The following is a 22,922-nucleotide window of genomic DNA, read 5'->3' on the forward strand; positions in this document are numbered from 1 at the left end:
TTTGGACTACCATTAATTCAAGGCTTGAAGATTTGTAACACAGAGAACTGGAACACCAGTGAAATCACATGGTAACAGTGCGAGATGCTTTATGCAAAGTTTTAACCCAATATATATAGTCCTTAGCAAATTCTGGAAACCCCTAAAAGTGAAGTTTATGGCAGAGCAGCTATAGCTGTAACAGCACTGGCTATTGTAGCAGAAGGTTGAATATTGATGTTGACACAGGAGCTCCTCAGCAGATGCACCAACATCGGTGCTTCTTTCAGATGCCTATCTTAGCTTCCCCAAAGGTTCATGCTTTCTTCTTTTCACGATCAGCCTCAGTTTCTTTTCCTCCGATTCATTTTCATTTGACAGTCACAAATTCTTTCAGTAGAACTGGGAACTTGCATCTTCAGAGCTTAAAAGAGCTGGCTGACAAATCTCTAGATCGTTTACCTCGAATGTCAATAAATGCAGGAATGTGGGGAAAGCCCCGGAAACTTGATGAAGGCCAATGTTGTTCCAGTACTTAAAGCAGCTAAACAGGCTGGTATAACTGTAGGTGAACGTGACTGCTGTGCAGTATAACCTTAATGGGGTTGATAAGATGATCCATTAATAATGATTTATAGCTGAGTAATATAATTAATGGAAGTTGATGAGGGTTTGGAGTTTGGATCTTGGCATTCTAGCTTGATAACAGTTTATGAAACAAGTTTATCTAACCAAGGCAAGTGCATTGTTGTAGCAGGCTTAATTCAAGTATTCGACTCAGTACGCTCTGTATTTAGAAACTCAAGCAACATGACTTCAACGTTATAGTTTTAATTGCTTAAAATCAGGATAACTGATAGGCCTTAGGACATTGCTGTAAATGGAGTATCTTTGCTGAGCATAGGGGATAATTTGCTGGCCCTGTGCTAATAAACTTTTTTATTAGTGGTCTGGAAGGAAATAAAATTCATTGACTTGCAGGCGATAGATTGAGAAATGTTAAATAAGGAAATGGAAAAATCGCTGCTGCAGGGTGATACGGATCTCTTAGCAATCTGTATGCAAGCAAACGACAGGTGTTTGGCCAAATGCGAGGATCCAGAGTCCAGGTCTGGGTACCCAAAACACTTTTTCATAAAAGGTTTCAGGATTTTTATCTATTTAAACTTGTCAAAGAGAAATTATGGAGGCTATATATAAAGTTGTTTAGAAAGCAGGCTTCAGTGAGCTTGCTTCTGGACACGTGTAAAATAGAAATAAAGCTCAGATAAAATCAGACTACTTAGTTATTGGAGCAGGCTTTCAAGGATTGTGCTGTTTTCTCTGGCAATAAGCACTACGAAATCAAGACTTGAATTATTTCATACTGCAAAATACACTCTAGTTCAAGTACAAATTGTTTCAAATATGTGCTGTGGACTACGTTGTAGAAGAGGAAATATTTAATTAATTGGTAAGGTCACTTCTGTCACAGTGGTATATTACAGCTGATCTTTTGGGGCCCAGGATATACACCATGCTCTTGCTTCATTTTTTTTTGCTTCTGTTCTGGTTTTCAGTTCAATTTCACCATTCAGTATCGAGAGCACAAGGCGTCAGAGAAGGTCCGAGTCTCCAGACTCCAGGAAGCGGCGCATCCATCGGTGTGACTTTGAGGGTTGCAACAAAGTATACACAAAAAGTTCCCACTTGAAGGCTCACCGGAGGACGCACACAGGTAAGACTTTGCTGGCACTGTGTACCACAGTTAAGACAAGCAGGTTCCTTTCTGCCTAATTTAGGACATACTGAACTTGTCATCCTACACTAAGAGCTAAAGGCCTGTACCTAAATAACAGAGATGTCTGCGAGTGCGTTGGCGTTGGCATTCTGGTGCACATCAACAGTGTGCTTTTGAATTGAACTTCCCTGTCATCCCCACTTGGGCGCACAAGAGCGGTGTCAGCACAAACCAGACTCCCTTCAGATGAAAATAAACAGAAAGGTGGCCTCCAGGGACACACCTACTGTGCTTCGGCGAACAATGGGTGGTCATTGCTTGGGACCAACCAGAGCTGATCCAAACAAAACCCTCAAGAAGAGCATATAGTGTGGACATGGATCTTCAGCACCATTTTTTTACTCTACAGACCTCCTCCTATTGAGCTACTACTTGCTTTTACAGATGTAGCCTTTGAATGCTAGGTGCCACTAAATGCCTTTAGTTCTATTCAAGGGTAAACTCAAGAGCTCAGTATTTCTTTCTGGAGGCTTTCAGAGGCATCTACCACATACTGCAGAGGGAAGTCAGTCACTTTGAGAATAGATTGCACTAGGTCCCTACAACAGAGATGCAAGAGAGGTGCCTAGATGAGCTGGGTCCCATTCAGTGATGATAATACTTAACACTTAATCAATACCTTGTGTCCTTATTAACTTTGTTGGCTGTTACTAGTCTACACGACAGGCATGTAAGGGTAGCTGAAGCAGTCGTGTAATAGTGATTTTATTGTGGATAAACTCAGGAGCAGCAATTTGGAGTCATCAAGAACAATTGAAAAGGGAATCGCTTGGGTGGCTAGAAAGGCAGTGGACATAATGCTCTGAGTTTCAGTGCTGTTCCTTACTCTGCTGCTGATTTGCTTAAATTAGATTTATCGATCTGTCTGCTCTTAATGTACTTCAGCGTTCTTGTAGCTCCTTGGAGAAAAGATGGTGTTTATCCAGCATGTAGCACAATGTTATTCTTTGCTGAGAATCTGCTGGTGCTTTCTGTGGTATGAGGTACTCTAAAGAGTATGAGATGTTATTTTGAAAAATTAAGTGATGGCTTCTTTATTTCAAATGAGGCCACGTCTCCATCACTCTTTCCAATATGTCTTTTGATTGGTAGGACTTTTGTTGAGAGGAATACTGAACAAGGCTCCGTCTTAATACCCCCTACTAAACCAATTTATGTAAGGTAAGAGTCCCTTCCTTAAACAGCAGAAATGTTCTGGAGATCTGGGAAGTTTCATTACATTTTTCTCCAGGCCAATTCTTATAGTTTCTTCCTGTCTTCGCATTAATGCTTGTGACTTCTCCTCTCTTAATTTATCGTGTCCTGTCTTAATTCTTTCCTCTTCCCTATTCTTTCCTGCCTTCAATGTGGTCTTTCATCCCTACCCTAACGATATATTTTATATACCCTTACCCTTTCACCTTGTTCTCTGTCATTCTTGTTTTACTTCTTTTATCCCAGTCTAACCCTACTCTGTCCTTTTCCTTCTCCCTGCCCTGATTTCTCAGTTGTTTCTCTATCCTTGCCTGTATCACCATTTGAGCATTATATGGCTGTAGCAGATCAGAAGGCAGAGATCCCAGCAGAAGCATGAAACCAGTAGACTTTTTGGTTTGAACCAAAAGGACCACTTATGTGCTTATACCCCAGGGAGGTCACTCTTTTCTAGCCTGCAAGACTGGCAACCAGCCCAGGAGTATAAGCAAGCACCGTGTAAGGAGCTGAGTTACAAAACTAGATGTGAACAACCTCAAAGATGTCACACCCAAGTTAGCCAGAAATACAGAAGGCTCTTCTCTGCCGTGACATTTTAAATCACTGAAAATCACATTTATTAGTGATCTCGTGGCAGGCCAGCACTTGTGGGTAACACACCCAAATCAGTGTTAGATAGCCTGCACTGCTGAATCTCAGGCTGTGCAGTTGGGATGCTCAAAACTAGACACTGAAGGCTTGAAATGGTGTTGGTAATTAGAGCTTTTGCAGCTGTAACTCTCCAGCATCATGAAGGGAGTTTCTGTACCTGCTGTAATCGTAGGATCCATCTCCTCGGCTTTGGTTGTCTGGCAGCTGGCTGTCTAGGCTATGCTATCTGTCTGGGATCTCTGGATAGTCAGAGAAGAGGGATTGGCACCTCTGGGGCACGTTATTCCTTCTTCAGGTAGACCCAGGGGTTGGCTTGCAAAGATGTTTCACTGCTGAATACAGAGGAAGCCCAGATACCTACCTGTTAGCTAGCTGAAATGAATCCCCACCCCAGAAGGCAGCTGCCTGAAATATTTTGCAGTCATGTTGGATGTTGGTTTATTCCTTCAGGGAGAAAAGAAAAATAACATCGAATCAAAAACCCTCATTAAATTGTCGGCTGTTAACTGCTTTATATTGTCGTGTCTTCATAGCTGCTGCAATGTAAGAAGTGTAGTCTGGAGAGAAGGTGAGGGCTGCATTTAGATCTGGTGAGGAAATCTGTATTATGCTGTTAAGATTAAATGTGTTTTACAGAAGACTTCTCAGGTCATGGTAAGAAGTTGGTGTATTCAGACTTACACGTAGCGTTGGCCATGAGCATACTCTGTGTATTAATCTCATTCTACATTTTTTATCTTGCCCTTACTTTTGCTTCAGGCAAAAGAAGTTAATTATTCACATATGACCCACAGTAATTAGTGTGCCGTTTTGGATAAGTATAAATGAAGTATGACAGCTATGCACGCAAGGGTGAGCAAGTTTCAGTAGGAAACTTTCTGAGAAAAGATCACAGAAACTCAGCATTGCATAATCTGGACTTTTTTTTTTAGGCAAGGTGATCTTGCTGACAGTTGTTTACCTAAGCAGGATGTATTTGAGAACTATATATATATTTTTTTCAGTCACTACATATGCGTAGCCACTAAGACATTCACAGTCATTTGGATACAGGAGGAAAAACAATGCAGTATTTTGATGGGATGTACAACTTGGTTGGTTGGAAGGTATACTTGTTTTAAACTTAATTAAAAAAGGAAACAAAATTTTATAGATGATAACAGTTGCATTTAATTCTCCTCGAGTGACTCCTAGTTTTTTTAAGTCTGCTATCTACTTCTCACCAGTGCCCTTGAAACTTGGTGTACTGGTGTGGGCCTGGAGTCCTCTGGGGGGCGAGCTGGGATCGCACATCGTTGCTCCAGCGAGAAAAACTGCAAGTGAAACCTGTAATAGTTAGAGCATTTCATAAATCACCAGCACTGGTATTAAATTTCTCTTTCTAGTATCAGCTTCTTGTTGTTGTTTTGCCAAATCGTCAAATAAAGCTATCAGGAGGTATCAGGTGTGATGGAGAGCTTTCGGGGCTCACAGGCAATCTCGCAGCTCAGGTTTATCAGCTCTTTCTGCAAGCAGAAACTGTGAGAAATTGTCTCACCAGCATTGTGTTGAGTTAGTTTCTGCTTCGGTGAACTTAAAGAAAATTACTAACGTGTGACTCTACAAACCAGTGATCTTTAAAAATGGGAAAACCAGCAGCCCTGGGTTGCGTTCTCAGTCTGTGTAGGTCTGCGTTGCGCTCGGCATAGGTGCTGGTGTCTGCCCCGGGAATGGGGAGAGCTGTAACTCCTTGTTCCCTCTGAGGTCTGTGCCTGTGCAGCCCTGGTGGGACTCCTCGTCTTCACTTTGCTGCTTTTACTTTGAAGACGGAGAGGGAAACAGCTATAGCGTTATTTTATGATATGTAATGGCTATTTCAGGCCTTTTAGGTGCTACTGAAGTTGCCATTGATGCTTCCAGTAGGACAGCGGAGCATAGCAGACTAAGTAATACTGGTTTCTTCCACTGTGGGTTTTTTCCCCCCTCAAAATGTCATTGAAAAATATTTATATTTATCTTAATGAATTGCTGTTTGCTTTTCTGCTAGCCCTGGTTTATGAAAGATTTACAGACTCTGTTCCCTCTGAAAAGAGATGATGGAAATCTGGTATGTTTCATGTAAATCAGGTAAAATCATGCCTTCTGTTGAGAGGCTGATATGGGTTATAAAAACTAGACTTTGATCTGTGAAGTTGGTGAAACTGGAAATCATGAATCTGTGAAAACTGTAAAATGCATTAAATAATTTCATTATTTTGGCAAAAAGCAGGCACATATTTTCATGCCATAAAATTGAGGCCATACATCTTGACCTCCTCTCCCGTTGGCTGGATGTTTCTGAAATGTCAGTGGAAAGCTGCAAAGTAGTCAAAAATGTTTGCAATTTCCCTGCAAAATTTTACTTGACTTGTCATTATTTTTCAGTCATCTGTAACTATAATGAAAATAGATTTGTAAAGTAGATATGGTGAAGGCAGCAGGACAAAGCCTTACAGTCGCACCATTTATCAGGTCAAACGCAAGGCGGTAAAGTCTCTGGTGAAATAATACATTTCATTATATCCTCAATCAGCATACTAGTTGTGGATAAAGGGTGTGTATGGAGAGATGAGAGGACAGGGGAGTCTGTTTTAGGGAAAAAGAAGAGGGAAAACAAGAACAAACATCCAGGACCCTTTGGGCTAGTTGCCATAACAGTGCAAAAGAGACATTAGAAAGTGAAAACACCTTTTGGATAGATGACAGTGATCATACGAAAAACACACAAACCCTTTTTTATTCATACTGGTTTCAGTTGCCTCGTTATAAAACGCATTAAATAATGAAAAACACAAATAGCTACAGATGGCAGGTTGTGGCTGCCAACAGAGACGCTGCAGGGCAGCGGCTGCTGGCTGTGGGCGACGTCCCGGGGCATGGATGTGGTGATGCACCCGGTCATGGACAGACTGTCCCGCTGGCCGACCACATGGCTAAAAGCTACTTTCACTTTTCATCCACAGGCTACTTGGTCTGCAACTCCTAGTGTGCAATACTCTGTTTTAACCTGAGTCACTGGCCTGTTGGTACCAAAGCTAACCTTTGCATATCATGATCCAGTTTCCATAGGCATCATCTGTCTCCTCTTAAATAGGGAGAGCATGTAAATTTGAGGCATATTATGTAAATTGAAGAGGCAAATTATGCTGTCTGTTAGGAGGCCTGGTAAAGAACACAGAGACTTGAAACATGTATAATGGATAGTACATGTGGAGGAGATTTAAAGGTTGTCTCTTTTTTTCTACGTATGCAGAGTACATTGGGTGGCGTGAATGTGTCCCAAAGCGGTGCCTAGCATGGGGACTGCGATGTGAGAAATCTAACCAACTACAGAGTCGTTTAAAGGGAAATTTGATTTGTCTTGGATTTCACATCTAAAGTCTCTCACAGCTCAATCCAGTTGTAGCTCATTGTGGCTACCCTCTTACCATATGGAGAAACTCAAGGAATTTAAAACATTGTGTGAATCATCCTGAGGAAGTTAATAAAGAAAGAAGTTGCCTGCTTTAAGGTTATGTGGGACAGAATTTTACGTCGCCCGATACAGAAGAGATTGCTCCCTGTCCCTCACCTCTGTAGGATTTTCTTTTATTGTATCAACATGCTTTTATGTATCAGCGTTCTGTATTTCTGTGCATCCTTATCTCAGTCATTAATTACTAATTTCTGGAGGAACGTGGCAGAGTGACTTTCTGGGGTCAATGACAGCAAAAACCTGGGACTTTACAGTTGGCGTGAAGTGGGAATAGATTTAGTCTGTGAGCATAGGGCATCGTATAGGCACAGCCATGGCTTTGCTCCTGCCTCCAAGGGGTGTAGGAAAGCAAGGGTTGTAACCAGAGCACCTTCTGTGGGGCTCAGATACTGTGCTGTGACTGCTGCTTTTCATCTGTGAGCCCCAACCAGCACCAGGTCCGAATCACTCTTCTCAGTGTCACTGCTGCAGAAGATGCGACTGCTCTGTTAGGCACTTACGGAGGCAGGCTGAATATAGCCTCCAGGCCAAATGAATTTTTTAGTGTTTGGTGTTTTGTCCTTGATCAACGCCTATATCATTCCTGAGAGATGAGAGCAAATACCTTTACCACAGACGTAATGAAGCCTATTTGTCAGCGTCAGGGGGTCTTCAGCGGCATTACGTGGAGACAGTAAACATCTCAGAAACGCGGTTTTGTACCTGAGAAAATGACAGCATTTCCTCCCTGAGATGTTCCTTTATAGCTGGGTTGAGACACCACCCTAGAAGAGAGAGGGCTAGTGAGTACATGGGTGTTTTATTTAGTCTGTGCTTTTTCAGACATTGCATTCCTCTCACTCACTGTTGCACCATATATTATTTTAATATGAAAGGGCCCCTGTCATTAGTCTTTGTTTACATTTTCCTTTGAGCAATTTCAGAGTGGACTTAAGAAGTCAGAGGCACCAAAAAAGTTATTTTTGCTCTGTAGGTTTTAAAACTCCATTCATTACCTGTTGTTTTCTTAAGGTCTGTTTAACGTCTTTTGCTGGCTATAAGTTCCAGAGAGATATGTACAGGTTTGTAATCCCTTCTTTAGGCAAATATTGGGAGCAACATTTTTAAAATAATCCTTCTGGATTTGACTTGAACTGTGTAGATTTTTGACCTACTTTAAAAGTAACACCTCTTTGTCACCTACTCTCCAGCCTCGCTTTTCAAAAGCCCAGCTTTTCTTTCTTATGTCCTATGTGCTGCTAGGCCCTGATCCCAGAGCTCTCCCTCCTCCACGTCAATCTGTCGGGTGAAAAAAGATGCAACAGCAGGTTCACATGCTGCTCCAGAAACTGAGAATTTAAATAAACAAAGACAATTCAAAAATTAATTTGCTTTAAGTAAAATAGGAGGTTCTATTTGTATTGGGTGATGCTTTTATTTTTTAAGAAATACTTTCCTTTAGTGTTTAAAATTTACTGCCAGTTTCAATAAACAGTAGAGCTTCCCAATGTGGAAACCAGTATATTTTATGGAAGTTTTCACTTCTAGCTTTTCTACTCTTTCTTCATGCAGTGTCTATTTAGCAGATAAACAGATTATTTAATAAATGGGGCTGCTGAAGTCTCAGCTGAAGCTTAAGCCTATTCCCATTGATGTGACTGGGTTCAGATTTCAGGACAGAAATATACTGAAAAACAGATGTATGCTGGTGCAATATGTATCAGGGTATGAAGGCAGGCTCACCAATGCCACCACAGCCTAGTAAGGGAATACTCAGAAAGGAGAACCTCTGGATGTAGTGAGATAGTTGTCTGAGTCCAGCTACTTACGGGCAGGTGTCCATACCACAAGGAGCTTGTACATCCAGTTCTCTTCCAATAGCTGCTCTGTGGAAAGTTAAATGATTTCATTGCTGGCGCATTTTGCAAGGTCTGAATCCACCTTACACACGGGGAGTCATTCCTCTGCATTGTAGGTCTGATGCCGTGCCGGTATGGAAGAGTGCCCACATGGTTATTCCAAGGCACTTTGATGGGAAAGCAAGTCTAATTGCATCTGTGATTGCTTTCAGTCTCTAGGTTATGAAAAATATTTGCAACAGTGCCCCTTGACTTTGTAAATATGGGGTACATATGTGTTTTGTCTGTGTGTGGCACGAGGGAATAATGATGATTTCATTAAGCAGAATAAAATTTTCTCTCAGCAAACCGTTTAGTACTTAATATTCTACCTCCAAAGAACTGCAGTTCATCTAAGGTCTCAGGCATGATTGTGGTCTACCATGTGTAGCCCTGCAGTGGCATGAAGGTGAGAAAGACCTCTCTACTCCCATTCCCTCCAAAATACTTTCCCAGATGTTGCACCCAGGCCTGGAGGAGTAAATACACCGTACAGGGCTTCCAAGGGCATTAAGTCTTGCAGCCCACTGAGTCCCTGACGGAGGGAACGGGATAACAACTTGCTACTGAAATGTCCATTACGGGTGATACCCCATGTCTTTTGGGAAGTGTGTCTGGAGTTGCTTGTGCCTGCCCTGTCCTTTTCAGGGCAACCTTCAATCAGAAACACAGTCTTTGAGAGCGGAGCGTGCTCAAAGCTACAAGTAAGTTTCACAAAAGCCTTTGTTTTAGTGTTTTATTCAGGTTTTCTTTTTTTCTGCTTTCTTTTTTCCATGGCTAAAAGGAAAGAAGAGGCAGAGCCTGAAAGCTGGTGGTTTTAATCTCCATTTTTTGCAAATAAGTAGGTAGAAAATTGGGGAAGTTTTACAAAAACTTCTTGTTTTCTGGAAAAGGAAAAAGATCAAATGACTTTTATAGGATGGGGGGGTTGTTTTCTGCACTTCAGTGTTTTCTCCACATAGGATATGAAATTTTGTAGTGTCTTGGTTACATAAGGATCTTTTCCCGGTTTCTTTTCCCTCATCATGTGTATTTTTGTCAGTTTTCTTCATAGTGTGCATATTTATTCCGCACTTCATGGTGATAAAAATTGGTATGTCTTTACTTGAGAAGTTTAATGCCATTCACAACTCATTTACTTAAATAGAAGGTGTGGGTTTTACTGCTCTGTTTCTGCAGACAGCCCAGCACACCACGGTCCTGGCCTCTGCTTGAGCCTGACTTCTAGCACAGTGCAAACAACAAACAATCAGTTGTGCAAAACTGAGTGAAACAAAGCTCATGCCTTGGAGCCTTTTTTGTTGTTTTTTATTTGTTTGTTTATTTCTTCAGGGGGTTGTTTGTTGGTTTGGTTTTTACAGGTAGATGAAGGTTTAACTTTTATACTGAGAAACATCAGTATTGCTCTTGCTGACCATGGTGGAACAATCCCTGGAGCATCCAGGAGGAGTGATGCTAGCAGAATCGGAGGCAGATGGAAGGGAAGTGTCACTTGTTTGGCATCTCCCTTGCAGTTATGGACCTCAGTGAAGGAAGGGTCTTTTATTTGGGGAGGCTAGACTAAAACCCAGGCCTGCAGCACCCCAGTTACAGAGAGGTAGATAGCGTGCAGGTCTGCTGGCACCCTCTGTGCAGTTGGCTGCTGGTGGGAGTGTGGAACTGTTGCATCACCTTTCCCAAATACCTTTATGAGTGAAGGCTGCTGTAAAAGGAAGAATCTTGGCCTTCCTCCCAGCACTGAAAATTTGATAGTCCCATATAATTGCTGTGGCTGAAGGGAAGGAAGAAACTTCCATGCCATCTTCCACTACAGATCTATTTATAAAATAAATATGTTTAGGTTATATATAGGTGTTTAACATAAATATTTATATATGTACCACCTCATGCAGGAAAGAGTTACCAGGAATGGTAACAAAATGCTATTTGTCATCTACTGTTGGGATTTGTTCTGGCTCCTGGGTTCAGGTGCATAGGAAGAGGCCTTTTACATTTACAAAAAATTTATTTTTTCTGTTTTTACAGGAATTACGATTATCATTTTACATCAGCAAAATCCTTGGCAATGTATGTAGCTAATCCTTGTCCCAGAGCATTAATTCCGTTGTATCTCACATAGAACTAGGTATATCCCATCATGGGGCAAAGTCTGTGCAGAAACCTAAAAAGATAAAATGTAGAAGAAAAGTTTCTTGGATTCCTTCTTTGTTTCTCTTGTGTGTGTGCAGTGACAGGGCAGGGCTGAGACTGATGTAATGGATTTGCATTCTTAAAACTGTGGAGAATGGAGTTCTTGTGAGTTTGGTCACAAAGGCTTTTTTCCTGGGATTTGTATTAAAATAGCAGTAAACTGAGGCAGCTGTATACCTAGAGGGGTGTGTGGAACAGTATGCAGGAGGAGGAAAGAGATAAGGCCGCTGAACTAGGACTGATGTTGCAAAGGGAGTGACAAGAAGGGCCAGGACGCAAACAGGACCCAAGCTCAGCAGTGCAGTGAAATGAAAAGATAGTTGTGTTGTGATGTGGGAGAAGGACTTGTGCCTGAATTATCAGAAGCAGAGCTTGTCAACAGTTCAAGAGCTGCCAAAAGTGTCATGAAATTCTGTCTCTTGTTTTAGAGTGGAGGTTGTCACTGTATTTTTGACTTGAAGAAATTGTTTTGTTCCCAGTTTTCACATGAAGAAACCATGTCCCTACGCTTTGCCTAAGTCAGACTGAGAACAAGGAATAAAAAACCTGAATTTCAAGACATGTCACAGGTGGCACAATATGTTCCTGTTCTATTTGTAGAAATTATTTTCCCAGACTTGCTCAACTGATACGAAACTTTAATCTCTTCCCAGAAAGATACTTTATTTGCATATTTTGACAATACTGAAACACTAAAGTCAAATTCGCTACGTTCACCAAAGAGAGATAGTGAATGAGTAACTTGGAAACAGATCCTAAATGACCTTTTGAAAGACATCTAAATAATTGAGTTGGACTTTTGCATCAAAATGATTGAAAATATTTCAAACTTTTAAAGGGGTGAAACTGAGATTTGGCAGTTTCATTACAGAAAGTAAGGTGTTCCTAATAGGTGAGTCATAACATTGCTGTCCACTTTCACTGCAGTTTTGGGAAGGTTGCTGATGCTCACTCTGTTTTTTTTCCTACTTGCAGAATAGACACAATATTTGCTACACAGTACTATTATGAAGCCAGATTTTCATGAAGTATTGTATTAAAAAAAAAGCTTTATAAGGCACTTTGAAGGTGGAAAGTGCTTTATAAGTGCTCTGATGTTTTTTCATTAAAAAATTATACTAATAAAAATATCACGCAAAACGTAGGAGCTGTCATTTTTCCCTTTCCCAGGTGTCTGAAAGCTAAATTGCCCTCTTCCTCTGGGAGTGCCTGAGGATGCTCATTATCAGGTAGTGTTTTTTCCTGTAAAAAGATTCTTTTCTGCCTGAAATTGCTTATTTTTAGTAGAAATGCAAAATCTAATTAGCCATCATTTGTGGTTTTCAATTTATGATTTCCCCTTCCAGAGTCCTATCAGTATGAGTGCAGTATGACTGTCCTGTATGTTTCAGAACGATTCTGGTGTTTACGTGGGAGCTGAAACCAGCTGACATAAGTACTACACCTTATAGATATTGCATAATAACCTGTAGCAGAAACGAAACCAGGAATCACCAGGAGATGTCCTCAACTCTGCAAAGCTGCAGATCTGTTGACTTTGACTAGAAAATTTAACATCAACAAACATAGGCAGAGGCATGCTTGCTGGATTATTTATTTTCTTTCCATTTGTTATGGGCTAAATCCTTAGGACCTCACTCTGTTTTTATGTGGGGAATACTCCTCCAAGAGTAATGGCGGTAGAAACTGAGTGTATAAAGATGTGGCTGTAGATAGCTGGCCTGGGCAGGTGCCACCTATTAAACCGTGCAAGTTTGACTCAAACCCGTTGTATTTTGTGAATGGAGTGAGGGACAACATCTCCCCCCCTCCGAGTCTGGAAACACTACACAAACCTATAAACCAAATTTCTTTGCCAAGTGGTTTTCTAACTTTGTCTTTCTCAAAAGTGGAAGTACAGCATGTGGCTCTTTCATAGGGTGATGAAAGCTTAAATACAGAAAAATCTGACTAGATGGCTAAGCCTGTACCCCTGAACAGTCCCTTATGTTTATTTTCTAGTTGACTCATACTTGGAATAAAAACATTACCAGTGCTTCAAAATGCTGAGTATCATTGCAGGAAGGGGCTACAGAGAAGTGGTGTAATAACTCGGAGTCATGGTGACAGTTCCATGTGCAGAAAAATAGGATAGATGGGAATGTCTGAAGAGGACACAAATAACAAGGGACATGGCACTCACCTGTAATACCAGAGAGAGAGGTGAGTTTATGCCAGAGAAAGAAATCAGTTTATAACTTGAGCACTGGGATGTTTTCTGTCCTGGTAGTAGAAGGTGTTACCTCATCGTTACTTAATGTTGTGGTTGCCAAGAGCCTGCTAAACTGATGAATAAATGAAGCTTAAATAATACACAAATGGAAGGAACTGCAAGTGTGCAGGGAGTACATAGGGCATCTGCAATTGCAGCAAATAAAGTTCCTTGCCTAGGGAACATAAGCCCGACTCTGTTTGCTGGAGCTCCAGAGCAGTTTCCCTGCTAGCATAATAACCCGTAACTGTTTACATGGTGTTTTTGTGGTGCGTGTCTTTGAAGCATCTGGCATCAAATACCATGATACCAGCTAGTTGATGGGCAGAGGATAACTGCTGAGGAACATACTGCATGGGAAATTCTGCCCAGCCTAGAACAGACCATGGTCCCTTCATCTGTTCCATGGCATCATGTCCTGCTGGTACCCACATAAGACTTTTTTTTTTAAGGAATATGTGAATGTCATCAGGTTGTAAAGTAAAAGTTTGAGAGAGATTTATTTCCTTGGGCAAATGATCTTCTGGATGTTAGAGTACCTGAATAAGGACATGGGAAGACAGATGTTGGGCTGTGGGGAGGGTGGAAAATTTTGGAAGGATTGGCTGAACAGTGGTCATTTTTCAGCATTATTAATTCATTATTTGGTTGAATTTAGGGAGATTTAATGACTAATGGTTGTAACTATGTTCTTAAGTACTTAAGTGAGAGGAGTCATGGTAGGGTAGGAAAAATAATACCGTAAAAGTAATTAAACTAATTTGGATTGTGGCATCTGGACTAGAAAAGACAAGGTTTTGGAAGGCTCTTAGAAACAGATGTTTTGTTAATAGAAGATTAAAAAAATTACTAGTTCCATTTGGTGCATTGAGTCATACCTTTAAAACTTCATAATTAACTTCCCCAAACAACAGAAAATACTCATTTTCTACAGGGAACTGTCTAGAAGAACTTTTTCATGCTCCAGGGTCCCACTTGATCCATGTAAATGCCTGTCATGGCATACTGTTCACTGTCCATGTATTGCAAGACAAAGCTGCAGAATAACACAAGAATACAATTTCTGTGTGTTTTGGGATATTTTTGTCAGGTTTTGAGGCAAAACAATAGAGCTCTCAAAGAGAGGTGCAAAAGTAGAGGGTAAACTCCTGTGAAAAAGTTCACACCTTCAAGCATTTGTTTTTAAATGGGTAGCTTCTGTAAGTCTAAAACTTTACAGATTCAGAAGACTGAACTAACTAACAAGGTTTTATCTTTTCCCAGTTTTTTTCTCGTGTTAATTGCCACATGTTTTTAGTCTCTTTCAGCAGCTCTCTGTACTACCGTTTTCCAAAAACTGCCCACTGTTTTGTCTTCTCCTCATTCCCGTGTTTCTACTACCCTGGACAAGACTCACACCACCTGCTTTTGCTCCTTAGAGCTGAATGAGAATTTGTCTGGGTGCGTGACAGTGGCTCTGCACCCTTGCTCTGGTGGCAGCCGAGCCGTCGAAAGAGCCGAAACGTGCCCACACTTTGAACCCTAGAGTTTCTTAGACACTTAAGCTCAAGTGCTCACACAGAGGCAAAAGTGTCTGAGTCAAAATGGTTGAGTATTTGACTTCAACTCCACTGCAATCCAGTCTTGAAATGGCTATATATATATATATATATATGTAAAAGCACTGGGGAGTTTCTTCCAGTTAACAAACTAATTTGTCCACCTCCTCACTCACTGCTTCCTAGGTTGCCCTGCTGAGGTCCAGCTTCTCTGTGTTGATAGTACTGAGAATTTCAGCTGTGAGTGCCCAAGCTCATCAGTGAAAGCTGGTGTGTGGTATCTGATGCCAGCTTCCGGTCCTCTAGCAATTCTGCTCCTGCTGGTCCTTTCTCCATTCTTTGAACTCCTGGATCTTCTGTTTTTTATGAACTCAATCATCAGTTGCGATGTCTGGGATGTTACCAAACAGAAAGTTAGAGTTAGTATAGTATTGCCTATGAAGAACATGTTTTGTCTAGCACCTGTCCATCCACAGACAATGTAGGTATTTAACAGAAAATACTATTATTCTTCCCCTAAAACTTAGGTTTGCATAAAATGTTGTTGATTATTCTTTATGAAAAATTGTGATTTCACAGTTTTCTTTACAGTGGCTTGTTTAAGGTGCATATGAGTGAATGTCTTCAGAGTAATGCTGCTTTGCCTGTTTTTTTCCTTCTTATGCTATACACATATATTTAATTGAAAATAATGAAAGGTCTTCTTAGGTTGAGCTTGTAAGAGCGATTTTCTTTCGGTGGTGTAAGTAGCTTGAGAGGAATGTGGTCAGTCCTGTCTCTTTGACATAGCTCTATAGGGGCTGGGTAAGCAGGACTCATTGAGGAGGGAGGCTGGAAGCAACACCTGGGAACTCTAGCCGAGTGACCTGCGCTTACATCCTTCCATCAGCTGACTTTCATTTCTTACCCAAAGTGATACTGTTTTAATGGACAAACAAACTATTTCTGGTATTGCTCTTTCACCAACCATCCCTCCCTGTATCGAGTTCTCCATTTGTCTTCTGCCAAAGGAAAGAAGATTTGGGTTTTGTGTACCAAAGAGGCCATTGCAGGAGAAGGGTCTTGGGGCAGGGAGAGATTTGAATTTCAGATGCTTTTAAATAAGGATCCAAAGCGTAGGATTTGCTTCTCGTTTTGCTCTGGAAGTGTCTGTGGTCAAAGAAACCAATTGGGGCGGTATCCAGAGTCTAAACAAAAAGAGAGTTTTAAAGTACATTGAGGGTGGACAGGGCAAGCGCTCCACTTGGAAATTCTTGATGCAGTGTGACGAGACCGTTAGGATAGACCTGCCAAGTCAAATGCGGAGACTGCTATATTTGTCTGGTGCTCCACAACAACTGTTTGTGGCAAGGGTATGTATGTAAGACAGTTTGGTGGCAAATCTGAACGTGTTTTGTAACACTGTGTCATTGGCGAGAGCATGCAACCCGCCATCTGCCATGTACCTTGTGCCGATCCATCTCATGGCAGCTGCCGGATTCCAAGCACCCAATGTTGCGGCTGCCCAGGGGCAATGAACGCTATTTGGTGCTTTGTGCTTGGCTGAGGACTGTAAAATTATCTAGGCTAAGCTGCTGCTGGTGCAGCTATGGGCTGTGGTCACCTCAGAGCCTGGATTGCTGGGTTCTCCTTGCAGCAACTGTTTCCCACCCCCGTCTGACATCAAAACTGCAGCACAGCCCAGATGGTGCGCAGGAGGTACCAACCCAAGGAGCTCAAATGTTGCTGAGAACCCTGCTGACATGCCTGTACAGCATCCGATTTCCTTAGAGAGGCACCCGTGGCCATTTCAGCTGGACTTTTTCAGGGCTGTTTGAACTTTGTGATGATATTCTTACTCAGGAATTTTCTTTCGAAACTGAAGGCTCTCAGCAAAGCATTTATTGACTTTTGGAGAAACGCATGGAGGGAGGTGCTGCCTACGACAAAGCAAGTGTAGCGTCACTGGTTCATGTAATTGAAATAGTTTCTTGCAAGCTGCTCGTGATTTATAAGAGATAATAAATAACTGAGGAATGATTGTGCCTGACAAAGGAAACAGTTGTTGCAGAGATGCTTTTTTGTTGTCCTGGTTGTGATTAGCTGGTTTCAGAAGGGGAGGCAAAAAATCATTTTTGACCCAACAGAGGAAGATACATACAGACTTCACACAGTTTTCCTTCCTCAGTTTTTGGTGCATGCTTGACTGTGGGATCAAGGTAACTGCCAAGAGCTTTTAACATGTAGACATTGAGGGCTGGTGATAGAAATCACAAGTAAGTATAGCCTATGAACATGGCAAAAATGGGGTTTTCATAGAATCATAGAACGGTTTGGGCTGGAAGGGACCTTAAAGATCATCTAGTTCCAACCCCCTGCCATGATCAGGGACACCTTTCCACTGAATCAGGATGCTCAAAGCCCCATCCAATCTTTTATAAGAGTTTGCTTTACAAAAGCATAAAATCCAGTTCTGCTGTATTAATCTTCTCCTCTGACATGATACGACACAGAACGTGGGGTGTTCATCATGCTTACCTTTAAATAAAAAGTAGAGGATGGGATTTTCCAAAAATCTACACTTAGCCCAATTTACTGGTCTCGTTGAAGTAAATGGGTATTTATCAACAGTGTTGTGCAAGTCCCACAGCTGAGTACATTTAAAAATTGTACACCATTCATAGTAACGTCTTACACACAAAATTAATTTTACTGAAAGTACGTGCGATAAATGAAGAGGACGTTTGCAGATTGAATTTTCATGTTTAATTGGGAAAGCATAATTCATTTTTACCAGCTTACTAATAAATGTTCTGCAGTGTTGTTTACACAAATAATTAGAAACCTTCATAAACTTCATAAAAATAATTGGAAGTCTGTGGCAGCCTGTGATAAATTGCTGAAATATCGAGTAATCTGGCCATTTTGGGAGAAAGTGTAGCCTGAGGAGATGAGGGTAGCAAACTCGTATGGTAATCATGAGGATAATTACACAACCCTTTGTCCTGATGTTAATCCCCGCATCACCCCTGCAAGGTAGGATCTGTATTGTTGCCTTAATCCTGTTGATTTTCTTAGTCACGTGTATGCCACAGGAATGATAAATCTCAAGGCCCTTTCCTTATATTCAGCAGATTCAGTACCTTGTAATTGTGTAATTTGGCCTAAAGCAACCCGTAGGCAGGGGGTGTTCATGGGAAGCGTGCGCAGGGGGCTGCGGGGATTAAGAGCAACAAGGGAAAAGTCACCACCTGTTTTTCAACCCCCTTCCCCTCTTTCTTTTGTCTCTCCCAGGAGAAAAACCCTACAAATGTACCTGGGAAGGCTGCACCTGGAAGTTTGCTCGCTCCGACGAACTGACGAGGCATTACCGCAAGCACACGGGAGTGAAGCCATTCAAGTGTGCAGACTGTGACCGCAGCTTTTCCCGCTCAGATCACTTGGCGCTCCACCGCCGCAGGCACATGCTGGTTTGAGAAACGCTACCTGTTCCAGCCGAGTTTAAGAGCTGGGTCTCTTAACTACCCGGAGTGAATTCAGCAGGGCTGAATCCCCCTCTACAGTGTTAGCAGGCAGGGCTTTCCCTGATGTCCGTAACAAAAAAATAATAACAGAAATTTTTTTAAAAAAAAAAGCAGGAAAAGAAGTGCCACTCTTCTCCTCGCCATCTGAAGTTAACCCCGTCTGCCCCTCAGCATGGCTACCCCCTGAAAGTGTCATCACAATCACCTGGGAAATAGCAGCCGAAATGCTACAGGAATGGGCATTATTTTACATGCTGCGTCCTTTGACAAGAAATGTTTATAGCTTGTATGTTTTCTCAGCTGTTGGACATTTTGTTCCTGAAAAATCACTGCTGATTGGAGGATTAGATACCACAATTCGAGGATGATGATGATGATGGTGATGAGAGCAAGATCGCTAGACCTTTATTATCCCATCTTTTCCCCTTGTTTTGAATACCATCTGGCCGGTGTCAGCATTACGCCCGAGCTGCGCTACAGACAAGCTGCGTGTGAATAGGCAAGAAGAATCTGCTGGAGAGGTCCTGCTGTCAGAGCTGAAGGGTCGCTTGAGCAGACTTTTGCAATAACAATGGTGGCATTTTAGTATTGTACCACAATTTGTCATTATGCCCTAGAGGACACCAGCCATTTAACCTTTTTCTTTTATCCTTTTTTTTTTTCCTTTCTTTTCTTTTGTTGTTGTTGGAGTCTGTAAAATAAACAAGGGGCAGCGGCATTTCTGCTGAAAGTACAATATTAAGTATCTGTATTTTACCATGGACTTGCTTAGAACCATTTTCTGATTTGTATAGGAAAAGCCCATCTGAAAACTACTACCCCATTCTCAACGTGCAGTTTTCTTTCATGCAGGTATCCTCTTCCCCATGACCATTATTTGAACACAAGGAAATAGTCAGATCTTATACTCGCTGGTACCAAGGTTAGTGGTGTAGCCATTCAGGAAATGGAATGGAATATACCAACAAAACAAGAGAAGAAATGGCTGCATCTTTTGCAGAGAAAAAGCAATAATGAGTAAAACGGCTCTCAAGACAGTAATTTATTCCACACCAACAGAAGGGGGGTTATGCAGAAACAGCACGTAAGATCATTTAAGTTAATCTTTTTGGTGGTTTCATTGACCTGCTAGGTACCACAATTAAGTACTTTCGTTTCCCTCAACATAATACTTGTGTCTGGAAAGCAAGAAAGATAAAGGAAAGAGCTGATTGTTGAGGAGTCAGTGGATGAACCATGAGTAGGAAGGAGAAATGTTTCTGCAGTGGTGCTCTGCAAGACATTAGATTTCTCCCTGGGAGTAAGGGAATAACAAGATTTTGCCAGCTGTCTTGTATGATATAAATGACCCTTTATATGGGTACCAGTGGCTGCCTCTGCTGGGATTTTCAATCCAAGCCTTTTCAGATTAAATAAAAGGAAATTCTTGATCATTCCCATACAGCCCTATAATTGTGAACCAATTTGTATTAATTGAATTATGTAGGAAAGAGAGAAACTCTTAGTCATCAGTTGTTCATGCAAACAGAATAGTGTTTTTCTGTTTTCTTTCCTCACAAGGATCTGCGTATTCAGCTAAATTTAACAAAGGGGAGACTTGGCAAGATTTTTTAAGTGTTGAGATTTTTATAGCTTAGAGATGAAAGATGTATACATAAAGGTCTTTTGCAATGCATTTAATTATGAATATTCGGTTCCAGGAATTGCACAGATTAAACTTGTGATGCCACTTGTTCATTTTTAAATGTTTGACCAGTCTGAATTAATTTGTGATTCCTGAAGTAACCGTAGTAATGTTGGGGGGATTCTGAAATTGAGCACAAGAGTACCCATACAGTTACTGAAAGCAGTTACAGTTAATTGAGGATTAATATGACTGGGATAATACTTTATAACAGCATTCACAGGCCCCAGAGTTTGAGTGTCTTTAAATACATCCTTAATATTCCCCAGTACCAGATAGTTTATGAGCTCTCTGAAAGAAGAACTTTAATAGTGCTAAAGCTCAGGCTCCCCTCTGCCAAGTGGTCAGCAGAGAAACCCAAGACAAATTATTCGCAGCCATTGTGGGAAAAATGCCTCTAGCAATTCCCATTGACCCTGTTGGTAATCAACTTCCACCAAATTTGGCAACGTTTTGGTATCCGACTCGAAATCAGGAATGAAGCAGCAGCACTAAGTGTCCGTCCAAAGCGTGAAAAGGCTGTGACGGATCAGGGCTTCTGGATAGGCCACGAGGCATTGGAGGGCAGCAGAACTGGGTATTTACCAGCAGCGTTACTGCTGTTGGTTTAAAAAACTGGTTGTCAGTGTTGTGCGTGAGATGGTTCATGGATTACGTCTGAGGTCTGTCTTTTATGTGCTTCAATATCCTCCCCTTAAATGTATCTGTCATTCTCAGCGTTTGGGGAAAGAAGTCAGGTCAGGTAGAAGTTAATTGATAAGATTATTTCCCTGCCCAAGAACATTTTACCAACTAATTACTTGAATAGCAGTAATTCAGTTGAAGAACCGATGGCATACCAAATTCCTTTCAGAATCTGTGATTTTTTTCTCCCATAGAAAATTAAGTTTATTTGACCAGAAACTCTTAAGGCCATTCTGTTAGTGTACAAGAGGAGCAGCGAGAGAGATTGTCTCTGATGTGTTATTCACAAAGGTAGGGTATAACTGGGAGAGACCAGTGTCCTCTTTAGGCTTCCCCTGTAGTCCATGAAGAGAGAAAAACTCCTTCAAGAGAAATTGAGAGGCCTTAAATTTCAGCATCCAGCTCTGAACTGCCCCAAGGAGGAGCATATGTGTCACAGACCCTGGGAAGGCTCGTCTCCCAAGGCTAAGGTTGGTCAGTGTGAATCCCTTGTCTTTCATCTGGTTGCCCATTACTTTATGCATAGGAAACACTGCAACAGAAAGAGGGTCTGGTTTTATTCAAGGAACCCCTTGTGATACAAGGTTAAAGCAGCACTCACGCCAAGGGACACAGGCACAGAGCATGTCAATGGCAACAGAATAAAGCCAAAAGGCAAAGGAGCGTACACTATATTTTCTTATTTCACAGGCAGGAAATACATCCTCAACCTTTCCAGCACACGTGTAAGGGCTTTTCGTGCTGCTGTTACCTCTAGACAACTTACACAACCAGCAATAGTCCACCACTGGGTTTAAAGTACCCAGTATGGTTCTTGGCAAGTTTCTTACTCGTACCAGCATCCACAGGCTTTGACCCCAAATACTCTGTGAGGTTGTTTTCTGGTTTGTTTTCCCCTTCAGTAGTATTTTAAGAGAAGTGTACTCTGTGGGAAGGGGGTGTTTGGATGTGGAGCTGATGTCCCCAGATTCTCAGGGTGTCCTTCCCTCAGTGGCTGCAGGTCAGACCTGCCAAACTTCACTGCTTGTGCAAAGACCAAGGGCAATTGCTCCAAGGTAGTTTCCTCAGAAATCCTGGTATCCCACTGCAGGTCCATGACATTTCATAACCGTGGTGAAGGCTTACATCATATGTAGCATGCAGAAATACCAGATCTCGTCTTAACACAACACAGTAGGTCCATTTTAATTGAGCAGTTGGGACCGAGACAAATATACGGTGTCCTTTCAGAAAGACAGAGATTTATGCTTTTGAGTAAAGGATGGGCGATATCCACCGTGCCCATTACAGCTTACAAGGGAAAAACTATGCCACAAAGTGTCAGATTTTGTATGTTTTCAAAAGGATTTAATGGATTTGTCAGGAAATCTCAGTAGCCAGCATTATAGGAAAACTTAATAAGGAAGCAGCTTTGATACAGAACTTTTTAAATTTTAAATTGTCATTATTTTTTGAGCACCTGTTTTATTCAGCACTGTAAAATTGGCTCATTGCAACAGCAGTTTATACTTGGGGGTGAAGATGCAGTATTCCTTATTCTCTATCATGCTTACACAATTAATTAAATAGATTTAGACTGACTTGTATATATGATTATTTGCTGGAGTAATGTATAACAAAATTAACAGTGTTGAAAATTACATCAGTGATGTTGATGTTTGGGGTAAACTCACAGTGCAGAGCATGGACAAATAGCTGGACAACCTTTCTCCCCTTTAATAATGGGAATAACGGTGATCATAAGTCTCGTTTTCCATTAGCCACATTGAAAATGTATTCTAGTTGCCATTTATAAATTTATCTTCTGATAATAAATGCTGTTTAATGGAAAAAAATCTCTTTTCTCCTTTATTGAAGGTAGGTACCTCAACATCAGAGTAAGTCTCACTATTAATATCCCATTTATTTTTTAGTTTGAACTTTGGTTTGGAAAGGTCAGTGTGTGAAATTGCATCTTCCACAGCAGACAAGCCTTAAGATCGTTCAGTAAATCCACTCTGCTCCTGCATGCTCATCCATACACCTGTGCATATAAACCCCAGCACTTCCACATGCCTCCACCCATGTGCAGGTAATAAACAAGTTTATCTAAGAAAAA

The 22,922-nt window shown here is 41.4% G+C and overlaps 1 protein-coding gene across 5 annotated transcripts in view; it reads left to right on the plus strand.

The window, feature by feature from the left end:
* KLF12 (KLF transcription factor 12) overlaps window positions 1-22,659 on the plus strand; it is a 256,263-nt gene extending 233,604 nt beyond the window's left edge. For all 5 annotated transcript variants that reach the window (XM_068395214.1, XM_068395213.1, XM_068395217.1 and 2 more), the window contains 2 exons: window positions 1,539-1,696; window positions 18,227-22,659. In XM_068395214.1, coding sequence (XP_068251315.1) covers window positions 1,539-1,696; window positions 18,227-18,408 — 340 coding nt within the window. In that variant the 3' untranslated portion in view covers window positions 18,409-22,659. The remainder of the gene's footprint in view (window positions 1-1,538; window positions 1,697-18,226) is intronic.
* The last annotated feature ends 263 nt before the right edge of the window (window positions 22,660-22,922 follow it).

Source organism: Nyctibius grandis, chromosome 2, assembly GCF_013368605.1.
Source record: "Nyctibius grandis isolate bNycGra1 chromosome 2, bNycGra1.pri, whole genome shotgun sequence".
NCBI lineage: Eukaryota > Metazoa > Chordata > Aves > Nyctibiiformes > Nyctibiidae > Nyctibius > Nyctibius grandis.